The sequence below is a fragment of the Equus caballus genome, chromosome 18 (genome assembly GCF_041296265.1).
Source record: "Equus caballus isolate H_3958 breed thoroughbred chromosome 18, TB-T2T, whole genome shotgun sequence".
NCBI classification, from domain to species: Eukaryota; Metazoa; Chordata; class Mammalia; order Perissodactyla; family Equidae; genus Equus; species Equus caballus.
In genome coordinates this window covers 80210137-80228408 of record NC_091701.1, presented here as the reverse complement: position 1 = coordinate 80228408, position 18272 = coordinate 80210137, and the positions used below count along the sequence as shown (strand labels likewise).

At 39.8% G+C, this 18272-nt stretch overlaps 1 protein-coding gene across 13 annotated transcripts in view; it reads right to left on the bottom strand.

Moving 5' to 3' along the window:
- PARD3B (par-3 family cell polarity regulator beta) overlaps positions 1-18272 on the bottom strand; it is a 921213-nt gene that overhangs the window by 550944 nt on the left and 351997 nt on the right. For 12 of the 13 annotated variants that reach the window (XM_023622589.2, XM_005601746.4, XM_070242147.1 and 9 more), the window contains one exon: positions 6552-6723. The exons of the other annotated variant lie outside the window; for it this stretch is intronic. In XM_023622589.2, the coding sequence (XP_023478357.2) occupies positions 6552-6723 (172 nt within the window). The remainder of the gene's footprint in view (positions 1-6551; positions 6724-18272) is intronic. 13 annotated transcript variants of the gene reach the window in all.

The window sequence follows — 18272 nt, the reverse complement described above, 5'->3', positions numbered from 1 at the left end:
CAAGGTTACCATTGCTAATTACAACATCATTCATCTGGTCCTGCACAGGGAAAAAACACCAGGCTCCCAAGGAAGAAAAAAAGAAAGAAAGAAAAGCGATTCGATAGCTGTTAACTTTTGAATAATCAGCCCCAACAGGAAACAAATAAGATGAAACGCAATGACTAAATCATGACTTATGGATTCACCCAAGCAAATGACCTCAGTTCCCTGGTAATTCCAACGCTGGGTTTCACAGCCCACAGCAAAGAGCCTCCAGCAACCAGGAGCCCTCACAGGCTTGTGCGCTTTGTAGTCAGAATTCAAAGGCTCCGGCAGAAGCACAAGCCAGTCCCACGCTTTACTTCTGCTGTGTGTGTGGTGTGAGTGTGTTTGTCTAGGATCAGATGCCAATACTTAAACTCCCATTATGGGCACAGCAGCTACTTACACACTGCAGCCTAATTAAAGGAATACACTTCCCCTTTCTTTATTTTTTCCTGAAGATCAGTGCCATAAAGGGATTTGGTTTCGTAAAAAATTCAGACAAATGTTCCCATATGTTTCCCTTATGCCCTAAATTAGTCAAAATCAGATAGAAAATGGTCACAATTTCCAACACTAATCTATAGCGATACAATATTTTCTGAGAACTACTGAAAATAAAGAGAGAACTCAGTGTTTTGAAAATAGTTATATTACAACAAACATACAATCATAATTTCCATTTCAGTTTTGAAGAAGTGCAAACACACATGGAAACAATAAAGCATCTGAGGCACCTTTCAGCTTTCAAGTCTCAAAAACAAGCATCGCTTTCAAATAGAAAGTAGCTCATCTTCAAAGTTTTACACACAAGAGGAGAAGAAAGCTAATACCACTTCAACTCCAAACCTTAATCAGATTGCTTTATATCTGGGTGATATGGATCACAAGAGTGGCAAAAACCAACTTTAAAGCACTTTTTATCCTGATACACTGTTTAAATTATATCACCAAGATAATTATAACTAAAGAGGTATTTTCTCCTGGAAGCTTGAACCCAAATTTCCGTCAAGAAGTACTGAGAAAAATTAGCAAAGGTCCAAAATAAAACTGCTAATTAATTGGGGCCATGCAAGGGAAATTGACAGGGGCATGGAGTCAGATTCAAATTCTGCTTGGTATTAATGAAATTCTCCAGGACAACCACAGCCCATTAGAGCAAGAAAGGCTTATTTCATGGAAGAGAAAACTGCACCCAGGGAGCTATGATAGTGACACATCAGGAAGTGACCTGGATGGTCTCAGTTCAGAAGATTCTCTTCTATGGATGCCCTATGTGACCCAATTTATTTTTTGTTTGGAAAAATCTGGTCCTGTTAGATACTGGTTAAATGACTTGTCTGGGTACACAGCTAGATCAAATACTATAGGGTCTGGGACCAGCTCCATGTCATCGTTCTCAACAGACAAGGACTAGGTCAACCCTGGGCTATGGCTTCATGAGGTCTTCTGGGGATCAGCAGAAGGTGAGGTGCCACTGATCATAAAGGCAGCATAGGGCCTAGTGCAAGGAAGGCTAAAGGACTCACTCTTCCAAACTTCAAAATAATTGTCCTCACTAATTTGTCTTATTTACAAAAGGCCCTACACACGGATCTTTTAAGTGTCAAAAAGAGTGCAACAATATCCATAGTATAGAAAAAAATCACCTAGGGATCCTATTAGCTTATTGGTTTTGGTGTAATTTCCCTCCAAACACCCACACATGCATGTGCACACAGGTGCACATATACATGGGATGAGGTGACAGGAGCAAATTCATTTCTGAAACTTACAGAGAGAGTTAAAAGAAATTTTCTCCATCTTAATTTTCTGGTCTTTATTCCCTTATTAGCTTTTGATTTACAGCTATTCGTAGTATCTATTTATTAATTTACACTCTATCTCAATTCCAAAAGGATATGAGGTGCTATTTTATCACATGTAGTATTAAAAGACATGGATAATTGAAATCTACAATTAATCCAAAAAATGTCACGTAGCTGAAAGAGCCAAGAATGAACTAGAAGCCAAGAGATGCAGGTTCCAATTTTCTTTCCTTAACCAGTTATTTGACACCAGAGCACACGTTGAGTCTCTCTAAGCTCTTCTTCGCTCGTTTGTAAAATAATGTCAATTTTCTAAAAAATTGCTAATTATGAAATTCTGTGGAACTGTCTAGACCAGCATTTCACAAAAGTTGTTCCAAGGGCTGTTAACAATTCTTTCGAGTGGAGATAGGTTTCTTTGCTGCAGGACTCTTTTTTTTTTTTAAAGATTGGCACCTGAGCTAACATCTGTTGCCAATCTTCTTCCTTTTTTTCCTTCTTCTTCTCCCCAAACCCCCCCAGTATATAGTTGTATATTCTAGTTGTAGGTCCTTTTAGTTCTACTATGTGGGACGCCGCCTCAGCGTGGCCTGATGAGTGATGCCAAGTCTGCACCCAAGATCCGACCCAGCAAAACCCCGGGACCCTGAAACGCAGGGCATGAACTCAACCACTGAGCCACGGGGCGGGCCCCTGCTGCAGGACTTCTAAAAGGCATTAGCGTTCTCTGATGCCTGCTCAACAGCCTTCTGCATTCCTTTCTTCCCTACAAGCAGAACCAATCATATTTGTACAAAAAGTCACATGAATGTATTAGAATAGCATCTAGAATGTAAGTGCTCAATGAATGTTATTTGTTAACAAAAATCAAATATTTGTTGAAACCCCAAAACACGTTAAGAAGTACCATAATATAGGGTTGCACAAAGAAGACTTCGAAAATTCCTGAACCAGGTGATAGAGGTCCAAGTGGACTCTTGCTGTTCCACCTCGTGTTTGCTCCACCATGTCTCTTCTTTCAAATAGAATCTTAAGTTAGCATCTCCAGGCTACACAGTAAAAAGCATTGGCAAATTTCAGAAACATAGAATCTTCAAGTATCAGAATGATTTGCTAGTTGAGGCTGAGTCAGGACTTAGTCATTTAGCATCACATTACACTTGATTGAAAACTCCCCTTACAAATTAAAAATATATACCCCATTAGCTTATCAGGTACAAGACTATGAACCCACTTAGTTCAGTGGAAGATTTCTTCAATTCATCTCTGCAACCCTTCATGGTTGAATGAAGAATTAAGAAACATATTTATTGTACATCCGCTGAATTATCGAAGATTTGGATGAGGCTTCACAAACAAGGTCATGCCGGATCGCTGAGCTTAAAAGGTGCATACAAGTTCACCAAGTAGGAGAGAGGCAAAGAGGTGAGCCAGGGGATGGGACATCGCCTACAGAGGCACAGAGCTTTGAGAGAGAGCAGCAAATCTGGGGAATGGCGAGTGGTTCATAGTGGCTGCAGGTTAAGATGACTGTGGAAGATTGGCCAATAATAAAGGTGGCCAGAGAGGAAGTAGCCGGATCAGGAAGAGGCTGAGAATATGAACTTTCTGCATATTCTGTGCAGAAGTATTTCATCCTGAAAGATGAAGAAAGAACAGGAGGAGCCAAACCATGTGTAAGTGGGGAATGTTGTCATTGGTTTTGAACAGAATATCATTGATGATTATCTTGTGTTGGAAGGAGATATAAAAATTATACTAAACATTGGGTATATTTTTATTTCAGATATCAGCAAAATGTAAATGTTTGGTGATTAAGATGATCTAATTATAAAAATGTCTTGGTTTGTAAGATTTGTTAAACTGTGTCTCCTTAGGTGAGATAAGCTTGTGAGAAGATAATGATTCAATTCCTCATCTCTGTGAATGGGCCCCAAGAATGAGAAAACCCGGGAGACCAAGCCCTGCCTCTGCTGCAACTACCTGGGTCAACGAGCCCCGGGGGAAGGAGAACCCGCTCCAATGGCCTATGGGAGCAGAGCGGGGAGCGGAGATGAAGAGCTGGGGCTCGGCATTTGGCATTTTATATGCACCCTGTCATAATGAGTCACTGGCACATAAATGCTTCTCCTTCTCTCACCACTCCCTTCCACTCTTCATCTAAACAGGATCTCAGGATGGGCCTGACAGCACAACCAGGTTACACTCCCAGAACAGCCACGAACATTGCCTCTGCAGCCAACGTATCCCTCCATCCTGAGAAGACACAAGCCCAACCTATGGCCACACCTGAGGACAAGAAATGGACAACAGAATGGGCAAAAGCCAAAGCTGTGTGTGTTGCTTCCTTCTTTAATTTTTCTATCTGAGAAACTCAATAAATATGTCTTGTCTTTGCTTTTAAATCTCCAGAATTGAAAAGTACTCAATCTGATGGCACCATGAGTAGATAAGGGATGAGTTTTTTTCACCATTCGGCCCTGCCCAAATTCCTCCCAGTAATTCCAAGGAACCATCTGCACCAGCTTGCTAACGAGTTTGGACATGGTTCTCCGCGCCCTCGTAAGCCACTGGAAGTTGGTAGTCAGGGGAGTTCTCTAATCAGATTTGTGATTTCAAACGGCAGCCCTGGCAGAAGCAGGATTGTAAAGAGAGAGGTCAGTCTGAGGCCCTGCAATAGTCTGATTGATGATAAGGTGCTGGCCTGCACGGTCATAGGCTGGAGAAAGTGGGGACAGTGGGGCTGGGTATGGGGCCACGGTTTCAGACTGACTGGATGGAAGGCCATGTTGACCACCTCATAGTGAAGGTCAGGCAGTCTCATCATTTAATCTACAGTACTAGGTGAAATGGGATTTTTAAGCCAAGGAGTCAAGCATTTTCAGGGTTTTGCTATATATTCACGAAGGAAATCCAAGGAAAAATATATTGATTTATTCTTTTATAAATAGCATGTGAAGGGCAGCACAGAAAAATTGTTTCTGATACTGGAGCCAGCAAGTGTTCAAATCCTGGCTTTGCCACCTACCAGCTATGTGATTTTGGATAAATTACTTAACCTCTCTGTTCCTGTCTCCTTATCTCTTAAATGAGGGGAATCAGAAAACTCAACTAAGTATGAGGCTCAAACAAGTTGTTACGAGTAAAGGATTCAGAATACTCAGTGCATTGCGTTGAGCTCAGTGCCTGGCATGTGGTCACCATTGATAAATATTATTGTCTATCTCTGTCTCACCAAAAATCAGAATTGAAGAGGTAGAAAGTCCACTTCCAAAAGATGGGAACCCTAGCTTACTCTTCTTCCTGCATTCAATATTATATTGCTCAGACGGTTCAACAAAAGAAACTGAAAAAGCGAAGAAAGACAAACTTTTTTCCCTGAGTAAGCTCTAAAGAGAAAGGTGGACAGGAACTCGCAGGCACAAGGGTTCTGGGTCCAGCCTTCTGAAGACCACAGTGCTGGCTTCCAAGCCGAATATTAAAACAAGCAAGAGCAATTTTCTTCTTTCGTCTTCCCTTATTGCCTAATTTTCCTCCCATGCCATTTACATAATGGATAAAAAGGCATCATTATGCAAATGAATGACAGGGCTGTGAGGTTGCTGAAGCCACAAACCTCGCTTTAAATGAACAGAAGATGCCACAAAGACCTTCACCGGCCGTGGTCCAGCAAACTGCTTCCCTGGCTTGGCTTCCAAAGATAGAGGAAAGTCACAAAGACCAGAGGGCACTAATTTTCACTTGTTTATTATGAAAGGGGCACTACAGAAGCTTTCCAGAAAAGTAGTACGAAACAAGGGTATTCAGTAAGGTGGTGTGTAAAATAAACTTTACAGCATACATTTCGTTTCAAATGGAAAAAAGTAGTAGTATGTACAATTTTTACAATTTTAAGCATACGCTTTGCTTTAAAAGAATAAGATTCCCTTTGCAAACTGGAAAAAGCCTCTGTTCTAGCTCGAGAACTAACCTACAACAGGTGCCTAGAGCTGCCTCAAAATGTATGCATACATGCGACAGGAATAAAAAATCGTTTCAAGTACCAACATATTAGTGGATTTTCAAAATCTCCATGCTGCTAAACTGACCTAAATTTATCTCTACGAGGTATCACCAAAAACTGACATATTATTTCTCTTGGAGTTGTAAATTCACTGAAACTTCAGAAGAATGTTTATTTTCTCTTTCTACCAACACCTTCAAAACAAATGTAACAAAAAAGAATTCTGAGCAAACTCACCGGGCAAGTTGCCCTTATTTGAATGAATCAGTAGGACAAAAGTAACAAACTAACTTCAAAATGTTTCCCCCAAACTCTGAGATAAACAGTTTGGGGAGAAAAAGAAGGTGGCTAAAACAGAAAGTGACCTTCATTTCCAGTCTGGATTCCTTGATAACCCCAAGCTTTTTCCAAATGACTTTTTTCAGGGACTTGTTTTTAAGTCCTCATAGGCTACAGATGAACCTCATCACTTCCAGTCCAGCTCCCCACCATGACACTTCAAGGGCACACAATGCAGATTCACATGCAATTCAAGAAAATACTGCAGCCACTTGCCTGAACAGCAGCACCTGCGAAAGCTGTATAAAAAAATAATTTAGACAAAAGACAAACTTAGAGAAAGATACTAATGGATAAGCCATAAAGGAGAAGCAACTCATAGTCAGCAAGATGATGTATTCAACCAGATGAAAACAGACCACTAAAAATACACATACCTAATTTCAGAGCAGAAGGGGTTACTTCAATTTCCCCACCGATTGGTTTAAACGCAGCCAGCTGGGCAGCCACTTCCGTTTCAAAAGCCTCTGGGCTCTGCTGACCTGCAGGGTTTCCACCCGGGCTCTCGATCTTGTGGAGTGGTTCTTGTTCGTCAAACACAGCAATCAGCTACAAGCAAAACCAACAACACTAATTACTTTGTAGGACACGCATCCCACACAGACACCGTATCTAGCTGACTGTGATTTTTGTTTGGTTTTAAAGAAAACGGCCTCTGAAAACGTAAAACTTTAATGTTCCTGTACCACGAGCTCTCACTTCAGTACTACGTCTAAAAGAACCACGGCCAGGAAACAACCACTGCTGGTTCATTTGTCTCTTCCTGAAACAGAACCAGTTTCAGGAAGAGACAGACTGCCTCTTTTAAAGGAATGAAATGGCTGCCTCCTCCCTTCACTACCTTTTCTAATACTCCCAAAAGGACGTCAGTACCTCTTTCTTTGAGGAGTGCTCCCAAACATAAAAGTGGAATATGCAGAAGTTGAACAGCAGACTTACATGGTGGAAGAGGACATTCCAGTCCCGACACTCCAGTCCAGCCAAAGATATTATAATATCCATAATTATCTGTCCTTTTAGATACAATCATAATAGGTAGATAAATAAATGTGTATATTTACACACAATTTGTGTTTATCTTGTATCTCCTTTTTACACATGCCTTTAATTTTGTTCTTTTCCTTCATGACTGACTCTATGTTGACTGGCTCTAAGTTCAGTCAATGAGAAGTACAATGAGTCTAAACATTAGCACTTTTAACCTAATTATTTCCATTTTCCTCTCAATCCTATTTCATATGAGAACTATGCTTCTTGGCATCAATATAAAAATGTTTAATTGTCCATTTCCAAGTCATTTTTCATAAAATAAGGGCAAAACATAATAACGTATTCAAGCAATTGTGTGAACAGTGCTGTCTGTATCAACAGTGAGGGCAGCCCCGCGGACACTGCATTTTCGACCAGCAGACAGCACGACAACAGAGGAACTTCTCATGCTTCTGCGCTGTGGATGTGAAGAGTCCAAAGGTGAGCGCATTAGGCAGCACGGGGATGCTGCTGTCAACCCAACGCAGCGCAGTGCGTGCAAATCTGAAGACCGCTAGTGAATCTTCAGATATCCTTCATTCATTAAATAAAACAAACCTACTTATGATTCAAACATTTATTCAGGAAAGGCTCTCAAAGCCCCATTCATAGGGGAATCTTGCTAGCAATAGCATTAATAACACAACTACAGGGGTAACCAATCACAACATCATAAATTCCAAGTTTAGTCTTTCAAAGAAATGAATACAATTAGGGATATGCAAATTGGCTATTCAAAATAATTTTCATAATTGACTACTCATTTCCACTATGGAGACTTCTTTAATTGGAAAATCCAACAACCCTCTCACCACAGGAAAGAAATGCTACTCCCAAGGCATTATTTTTAATTCTTGAAATTGAGCACATACATTTTCTATTTTTAATTGGTAGCACTGATGAACTGATTTGAGAGAAAACTTAAATGGATTAATAATGAAAGATTATTCTAGTATAAAAATAATCAGGAGAACTATATCTTTCTAATCATCTGGCCAAAGTGAAGAGTTTAACACTTTAAATTCTGAAAAGGAAAACAAAATCAATTTTTAAAATGTGGTGGAAGTGTTATTTTCATCACTATTTCTGTAATATAATTTCAACTTTGCATATTGATGGATTCTGACACTTATTAGTAACATTTACTTTAATGTAGCAATTAGGAAAAGTGGCTTATTATACTGGTTCTATGAAAAGTTTTGTGTAAGTTAAGAGTAATACCTTAATTTTTCCTCCTGCTACATCCTTAACTCTTAGTATACCCTATGTGCCTTAAATAATGTGGAAAAGAGAGAAAAATAGAATACTGATCTGAAGTATAATACAAAAGCTTAAAATTGATAACTCATAAGACATATCATTGCCTATGGCTGTTATGTAACCTTTTCTTCTTAAGATACTTTACAGTTTTCCATACTATCATATCCACACAGCTTATAGCACACACAGTAACAGTGTTATACCTACTTATCAAATGGGAGAACAGAGTAGTTCACAGATTTTGTTTCCCAAAGTGACAGACTGAACAGTAATTGGTACTAGGATCTCGTCTTTGGAATTTCTAACCACTTCATAAACCATTTCAGGGTTTCAGACCACACTGTAACCATTTTCCAAAAAGAAAACTGTAAAAGGAGAGGCTACATTGTGGAACATCTGTATTTTGTCCATAAGGATGCTATGCCTTAGAGAACGTGAACTCGACTTTGTGGAGATACAGGCAACACATGACTCTTCTCCAAGATGATGATGGTGAGACCTGGAGGCTCTCCAAATCTCAGAATCTCTTTGATTAACTGACTGCTTAGTCTGTCTCCCAATCCCATGATTGACGGGAATTCTCTCTGCAGAGGCTACGCTAGATGAATGGATGAAATAAAGCCTCTGCTGCTGGAAGGAAGAGGATCCATTCCCGAATCTGTGGTGCCCAAAGTCAGTGGCCCCACAGGTGCTGGCTGACAAGAGAGACTCTCCATCCAGTCTTCATCTCAACAGCTACAATGCACACAGACTTACACTTGCTTCAACACTGATAATTAATTTAAACCACAAGTTGTAGGTGCTTGTTAGCTCGATTACTTGATTCGTCAGAAGACCTACATTACTGGGTAACAGAGCTCCTGGCAGACAGTGTTACAAAGACAGGTTAATTGACGTGAACACCTGTTCTTGTGCCTCAACAGAAGGCATGCTCATTTCCAAAGTGTCCAGGGTGTGAACACAGCCACCCCTCCCCACCTTTACAACCATTCAATACTCCCTTTCCCACGGAGATGAGTTGGACACAAAAGAAGGAATGCTATTAAACTTTTTTGGTGTGAATGCTTCATCTCAACTAAACTTCTGTGGCCTGTGGAAGGCTTTTCACTGACCCTGTAGAGCCTGCAGCAACCTGGACTCCGTGTGACAAGCAGACAGGCCACGCCAGACTTGGATGCCCTCCTCTTCAGCTGTCTCCTGGTGCCCCTCTGTCCTGCTCCCATGATGCCACTATTCTTTTGTCACCCAGGGCAGCACTGACATTTCCCAAAGACCCCAGGATCCAAAATGATCTGCTCACCTCCAAAGGGAAATTTGAAAGAGCTGTCGACAGAGTAGTCTCTGTTCTCTGTCCTCCGACTCTTCACTGAGGCCACTCCAGTCAGCTCGTCCCCTCTACTCCACCGCAACTGCTCTCAACAAGTCAAAACCAAGTGCCAGATTGCTAAGCCCAAAGTCACTTCTCTGGCTCGATTTTAGGACACAGTCCTCCTTCAATGACTTCCCACTCTTGCCTTCCAGGGCACCACTTGCTCTTGGGTTCATCTTTCACTCTCTGGCCCCTCCATTAAGTGTCCTCTTGTTTATTCCTCTTCATCTCTAAACGTGTTCAAGAGAATTATCTGAATTTGTCTGGTGATGCCATTTGTCTCATGGCATAGATATAAGTATACGCTGATAAATTCGGAATTTGAATCTCCCACCCAGAGCTTCTTCCTCAGCTCTAGGCTCATATGGTCAATGGCCTAAGCCACCATGCCCAAACGGAAAACCTGATCTTGCTAAGTTCCTTCCAAAGTCCTTTGTGTGCGTGTGTGCGTGTGTGTGAAGGAAGCAGGGACCTGGCTGGCCTGTTCACCATACAACCAGGGTTAGCAGAGGCCCAGAGATGTAGCTGGCCCTGGAGCAGAGGCTCTTTCCCTTTAACTTGATACCACTTTGTAATTTAGACTCACTTTTACTAAAAAAAATCATTTTCTAGCATTACAATAATTATAGCGGCCTCTCAGGTTATATTTATAATATCATGCTATACTATAATGTGCTATAATACTATAATATTTGCCATAAAATGATATTATAAAACTATTTCATAATATTCTATCATACTAGTATATGAAAGCCTTGACTCACATGTAAATGTCACAGACACACTCTCCAGTCTCTCTTTTTTTTAATATAGTCATAAACATAATACATATTCACAAGTCATTCTGGTCTTTTAGTCCCCTGACAATGTTCTTTCACAGTTTTGTGAATTTTTCTGGTTGTCCTTGATTATATCTCACTCCTCCTACTTTTTTGTAATTCCTTTTCTTAATTTTTTATTCTATTTATTCAAACAAATAAAAAAAGTTCACCCATTACTCCCACCCTCACCTCTTTTATTGACCAATCTACTGTATTTATAAGCTTGGGTTTTCTTTCTTTCTCTTTTAGATTCCACATATAAATGAAATCCTATGGCATTTGTCTTTCTCTGACTTACTTCACTCGGAACGATACACTCTACATATATCCATGTTGTCACAAACAGCAAGATTTCATTTTTTATGGCTGAATAATATTCCATTATATATATATATATGGCACAATTTCTTTATCCATTCATCCATTGATGGACACTCAGGTTTTTTCCATATCTCGACTATTATAAATAATGCTGAAATGAACATCAGGGTGCATACATCTTTTCGAATTAGTGTTTTTGTTTTCTTTGGATAAATACCTAGAATTGGAATTACTGTATATGGCATTTCTATTTTTAAATTTTTGAGGAACCTCCACATTATTTTCCATAGTGGCGGCACCAATTTACATTTCCACCAACAGTGTACAAGGGTTCCCTTTTCTCTACCACCTTAGCCAACACTTGTTACTTCTCGTCTTTTTTATAATAGTCATTTAACAGGTGTGAGATGATATCTCACTGTGGTTTTGACTTGCATTTCCCTGATGATTAATGATGCTGAGTATCTTTTCATGTACCTGTTGGCCATCTGTACATCTTTGGAAAATTGTCTATTCAGATCTTCTGCCCATTTTTTAATCAGTTTGGGACTTTTTGATATTGAGTTGTATGAAGTGTTTGTATATTTTGGATATTAGCCTCTTATCAATATGACTTGCAAATATTTTCTCCCATTCAGTAGGGTGCCATTTCCTTTTGTTGATGGGTTCCTTTGCTGCACAGAAGCTGTTTAGTGTGATGCAGTCCTACTCATTTATTTTTGCTTCTGTTGCCAGATTCAAAAAATCATTGCCAAGACCTATGTCAAGGAGCTTATGGCCTATGTTTTCTTCTGGGAATTTAACGGTTTCAGGTCTTATGTTCAAGTCTTTAATTTGAGTTTATTTTTGCATATGGTGTAAGATGGTGGTCCAGTGTCATTCTTTTTCATGTGGCTGTCCAATTTTCCCAGCACCATCTATTGAGGAGACTGTCTTTTCCCCATTGTATATTCTTGGCTCCTTTGTCATAAACTCATGAATATACGGTCAATTAATTTATTTCTGGGCTCTCCATTCTGTTCCATGGATCTATGTATCTGTTTTCTGCCAATATTACACCGTTTTAATTACTATAGTTTTGTAATATAGTTAGAAATTAGGGTGCAGGATGTCTCCAGCTTTGTTCTCCTTTCTCAAGATTGCTTTGGCTATTCAAGGTCTTTTGTGGTTTTGTTCTATTTCTGTGAAAAACACATTGGGATTTTGATAAGGATTGCACTGTCTCTGTATACTGGTTTGGGTAGTATCAACATTTCAACAATATTAATTCTTTTAATCAATGAGCACAAAATATCTTTCCATTTATTTGTATCTTCTTCAATTTCTTTCTTTTTTTTTTTTTAAAGATTTTATTTTTTCCTTTTTCTCCCCAAACCCCGCTCCCCTCCCCCCCCGGTGCATAGTTGTATATTCTTCGTTGTGGGTCTTTCTAGTTGTGGCATGTGGGACGCTGCCTCAGCGTGGTTTGATGAGCAGAGCCATGTCCGCGCCCAGGATTCGAACCAACGAAACACTGGGCCGCCTGCAGCGGAGCGCGCGAACTTAACCACTCAGCCACGGAGCCAGCCCCCAATTTCTTTCTTAATGTCTTGTAGTTTTCAATATATAGTTTTTCACCTCCTTGGCTAAACCTTTTCCTAGGTTTTTTTATCCTTTTTGATGCAATTGTAAATGAGACTTTCTTAATTTCTCTGATACATTCATTCGTCACTTAACAGCAGGGATATGTTCTAAGAAATGTGTTGTTAGCTGATTTCCCTGCTGTGTGAACATCATAGAGTGCACTGTCACAAACTTAGATGGTACAGCCTACTACACACCTAGGCTATGTGGTACTAATCTTATGGGACCGCCATTGTATACATGGTCCATCATTGACTGAAACATCTTTATGCAGAGCATGACTGCAGTTCATTATTAATGTAAAGAAATACAACAGATTGTTGTGTATTGATTTTGTTTCCTGAAACTTTACTGAATTCGTTTATTAGTTATAACAGTTTTTTGACGGAGTCTTTAGGGTTTTCTCTATATAATATTATGTCATCTGGAAATAGTGACAGTTTTACTTCTTCCTTTTCAATTTGGATGCCTTTTATTTTCCTTGTTAAATACTGTGTTTAATAAAAGCTGCGAGAGTGGGCATCCTTGTCTTGTTCCTTATCTTAGAGGAAACGCTTTCAGCTTTTCACCACCAAGTATCATGTTAGCGGTGGGCGTGTCATATGTGGCCGTTACGATGTTGAGATACGCTCTCCTTCCAGACCTGCTTTGCTGAGACTTTTTGTCATAAATTGACGTTGAATTTTGTCAAATGCTTTTTCTGCATCTAGTGAGACGATCATATGATTTTTATCCTTCATTTTGTTAATGTGGTGTATCATATTGACTGATTTGCTGATGTTGACCCATCCTTGCGTCTCTGGAATAAATCCCACTTGATCACAGTGTTTGATCCTTTTAATATATTGTTGAATTCAGTGAGCTAATATTTTGTTGAGTATTTTTGCATCTACATTTATCAGGGATATTAGCCTGTAATTTTTTTGTGTGTATGGTTCCATAGTCTTTTAACATACCAGTTAATGGCACTGCATCCTTCCAGTTGCTCAGGACAAAAATCTTGTATTAATCCTTGATAACCTCTTTCCCTCCCTTCCTGTCTTTCATACACACCACACATCCAGTTTATCTACAAATCTCAAACTATAACCAGAGTTTGACCACTTCTCAACACCTCCACTGTCACCAGTTTGGACCCACTTATCATAGTCTCTCCCATGAATTACTGCAACAGCATCCTGACTGGGCTCCTTGTTTCCATCTGTGCTCCTTTTCAATATATTTTCAACATGGGAGCCAGAGTGATCTTGCTAGAACATAAGGTGGATCATGTCTCTCCTCTCATCAGGACCCTGTAATACCTTCCCATCTCACTTAGAGTAAAGCCCAAGTCTTTGCAATGCCTTATATGGTAATGGGCTCCCAGTTACATTTCTGACCTCATGCTCTGACTATTCCCTCCCTTGTTCTCAGGATTCTGTCCAGCTATGCTATCTTCTTTGTCCCTATCTCAGGGTCTTCACATTTGCTGTCCTCTCAGCCTGAGATAGTGTTTCACTAGATGCCCACAAGGCTTGTTCCTCTATCCTTCAGATCTTTACTCAAATGCCAGGCTCTCACTGGCCACACTATCCAATTTGGGACATCCTCGCTACTTCCTATACTCACTTCCTTTATTTCTCATATAGCATTTATTTATCACCTTCTCAATGCTCTATTTTTGTCTTATTTATTACCTGTCTCCTCATATGAGCTGGGGTGGATGTGGGTGGAAAGGTGGGCTGGTTAGCAGTTGGGTCCCTGGCACCCCCTTGCCTGCTTTTCTTCCAGTCTGCCACTTTGATGTATCTTGTGTGAAGCTTCCGGATGTGTCCCCAAAGTAGCTTAAAAACAAATGTGAATCAACCTCCAGTGGAGTGGAGGCATAGCATGAACTGGCACGCCATAAGCTGAAAACTAAAGTGCTCAGCTTTATCTTACAAAGTCACGTAAATTTTACATTTTACACTCTACCAGCTTTCTGTGCTTGTTTTAATACGAAAAGATTTTCTCTTTAATTGCCAATAAAATTAAGGCACCAGGAAGAAGTACAATGTTTATCTCATGCCTTCTGTATCTCTGTTTGAGAGGTCATAGTGCAGAGTGTTTTTCAGGAGCATACCTACCTTATAAATAGGACTTAGGAAAACACATGAAAATAGATATATTAATGTGTATGTACAAATTATTTTTGATAACTAGATCTCAATTGCCAATGCTGATAGTGTTCCCAATTTGAAGATTAGGCACCATTTTTGGTCACTACAAGTGTCCCCTGAGGGCCCTCTCCCTGGGGGGCACCTGGAAGAGACATGTGAAACCAGGATTTGCCTAGAAAAAAACATAATCTATAAGCCTTCTTTTAGAGAATATTTCCATTTTTTTTCTCATATTTACCTTGTAAAGGTCAAGCTAATGGAAAAGTCAACAACAACAACACCCTCCAAGATCAAAAAGAAATAAAAGAGCTTTGGAAAATTTACAACATCCATGACCCTGAATAAGAGACTTGATCAAAAGAGCCATGGGCTCTCTGCAATTTCACACCATCAATATCTCTTCTGTTGGTATACTCAGACAACAAGGCTATAGGGTCAATAGCACTAGTGCGTGTGGGTGCATGTGTGGGTGTTGGGGTGAGCGGGGAGGTGTAGGACACTAACTTCCTTGATAACGTCCCTAACGGCTGAGTGCTCAGCACAGAGCCTGTTACACACTGGGAGGTTAAATGTTAATTCCTTTTCCTAACATAGCTAATGTTCCCTGGCTTCCAGACTGAGTCCCACTTGACTTGTTTATCCCTACTCTGCTTTTACTTTGCTGCTTCTCTTTAATCTCTTCATCACAGAATTGACAGAGGAACAGAGAAAGTACCAAGATCAAACACATCAAATAGGTAATTTTTGTTTTTCTTTTTTTCTTGCTCTTCATCACACAAGAACACACAACCCTTAGACATGCAGAGCTCGTTTCCACCCAGCAATACATGGTTTGTGCCGTCTGCTCTATTTCTACCACGACTCCGAGCAATACACCAATGCCTTTAGTTTCTACACTGACAAGTAAATATTTTAATAAGAAATGCCACAAAGTGCATTTATTGCAGAGTCTCTCAATATTCATGATGTGGTTTGCTCTGTTGTCAATCTGCAGCATCCTGTCGCTTTTATGGCCCGAGTTTTTTATAATCTGATGCTGTTATCTTTAGCCTACAGAGAGAATAAAAAAGATGATCCAAACGTTCATAGAACATATTAAACTGTATTTATAAAAGTATTTTTTGTATGAGTAATTACACTGAGAAACATGTGGCTCTATTTTAATTACGTGTCAAATGAACTAATATACTACTAAGAAAGGCTTATTTGCTGTCTTGAGTTCTCTGGGTTAAACTGTTGAATTTAACAACATACTGCTTTTTTTACTATTTCATACGTATTCCATGTTACCAACAACTATGAAGTAAAACCAAAAGATAAAGAAAAACAACAGTATCCTACAAAATAAAATTGGAGTCATTTGTCTCAAATCTTAATAAACACAATTAAATCTAAGTAAGACTGTGAAATTCCAACAATTTCACAAGTAGAGGAAAACACATTATCACCTTTGGGAAGAGAGTGAAAGTGCAGAATTTCATTTCAATGGATGCATCTGATGGTAACTAAGTAACAGTTGGCTCCGGGAGCTAATTTTATGCCACTTTAAACAAAGGTTTGAAAACAGGTTCTCTTCCTTCACAGGATTTTGACAGTTAGCCAAAACCATTTAATCCAGATTTTAAAGATTAGCCAGCTCAATTAGCATCTTCATCAGGGTTAGACTCAGATCTAGCATCCTCAGAGTAAGTTTGTCACGGCTCTGATTCTCAGAAAGTTCAATCAACATTCAGTAAGTGAGATAAAGCCAATTTTCATCTCCTCTCCAAACTGAAAATCCATAATAGGGAGCTTTACAAACTTTACAGCTGTAAGCTTCATTCTGAAAAAAAACCCAGCATGATTTATTCACTTGTACGAAGAAACTTATTTATCCTTATCACTTTTTAAAGAAGCAGCTGACCAAATTGCCCCATAACAAAAAATATGTCTATTAAAAAACCACCCATATTTCAGCTAAAAATATATTTACTTCCTTTAATTATGCAGTAAGTTACTAAGAAGCCAGGTTTACATTAAACACATTTTATACTGAATCATATTTTTCTTCTGACTGACTTGAATTAAAATTTCAAAGATGATGTGTTACCGCTTGACGAGTTTGAGACAATCTTGAGCTTGTTTTTGCTGCATTCTTTACTCTCCTTAGTAGCAAGAGCTCACCATTTATCAAACAACATGCACAACGCGTATCTAACACACACATGGGGAGCCTGAGGGGTCCCTCCTCTGTGCCCTTCACCATCCACAGCTGGGGTCAGGCAAAGGGCCCCATGGAGGTCAGTGGCAGCCACCAAGCCCTGATCCTAGGGGCTCCTGGGGGCAGCTGTAGGAAAAGCAAATGGGTACAGAAGCCGAGAGAAGTTTCAAGAATCATCGGGATAACACAAATGTCAGAAATTTTAAAAACTCAATATACCTGCCTCATCAGTAATAATATTTCTATGGCCCCTGAGTTACAGGTATTAAAAATAACAGATACACAACAAAGTGGAAGATACTCGCTTTAAATTGGGTAGGAAATTTTCAAAGATGATCCCAATCCACCGGGTGGCTTTGCCTGCCAATTACCCAGTATATCACTAGACGCTTCCTTGAATTTAGCCTATCAAGGACTTTGAAGGTCTCGGGACCATGTACATTATTGGAAATGAAGATATAACACAAGTTTGGATGTTTTAAAATGCATGAACACATACATACACAAAGGGCTCTTACTTCAAGTTATTCTTATCCAAATCATACACATCTAACCAGCATTTTTGAAAGAATATTCTATTTGAAGCAAGTATACCTGACACCAGAAAACATAAAATAGCATATGGGAAAATATTTTTTAAATTATAAAGCACACATACACTTACAATGCCGTAACATTCACAGTGAATGTTATTTCACTGGCTCAGATTTAGTTTCCCCACTTCTCTGGAATATCTGTTCTCTGACCAGACCAAAACTGTAACTGTCTCAGAAACATACCATTAGTAATCTCTTAGCCAAGGCCCAGCTACAACAGCCCTCCAGAGGTAGGCCACTAGATCCTAAAGGCAACAAGTTATCGGAATCTGAGGTTGATTCCTCTCTGTAGGGATCATCCCATTACAACGAGTGTGGCACCGCCGCTGGCCAGGTCCTCACATATCTGCCACTGTGACGGCCTCAATTCACCTCTGGGTTCCAGTCCAGCCGCCTGACGCTGACCCAAAACACTACTGCCAAAGTGGTCTTTCCATCACACAGATCTGGTGTGGCCTCCCTCCAGCTTAAAATTCTTCATTATATATGCTCATGGCTTTCAAAATGCAGCTCAAGTCTCCCATATGAGGCCCTCCACCAGGCTCTGTGGTGTTCCTACAACACCGTGTCCACGTCTCTGCCATCAGTGGTCACATGGCACGAAGATCCTTGATGTGCTAACCTGAATCTATAAGGAAACTGCAAGCAACTTGAAACCATGGGTCGCATCAGGAAAAATATATATTTAACAAATATTTATGGATCCCTCACTATGTGCTGGGCACTGTTCAAAGTGCTTAC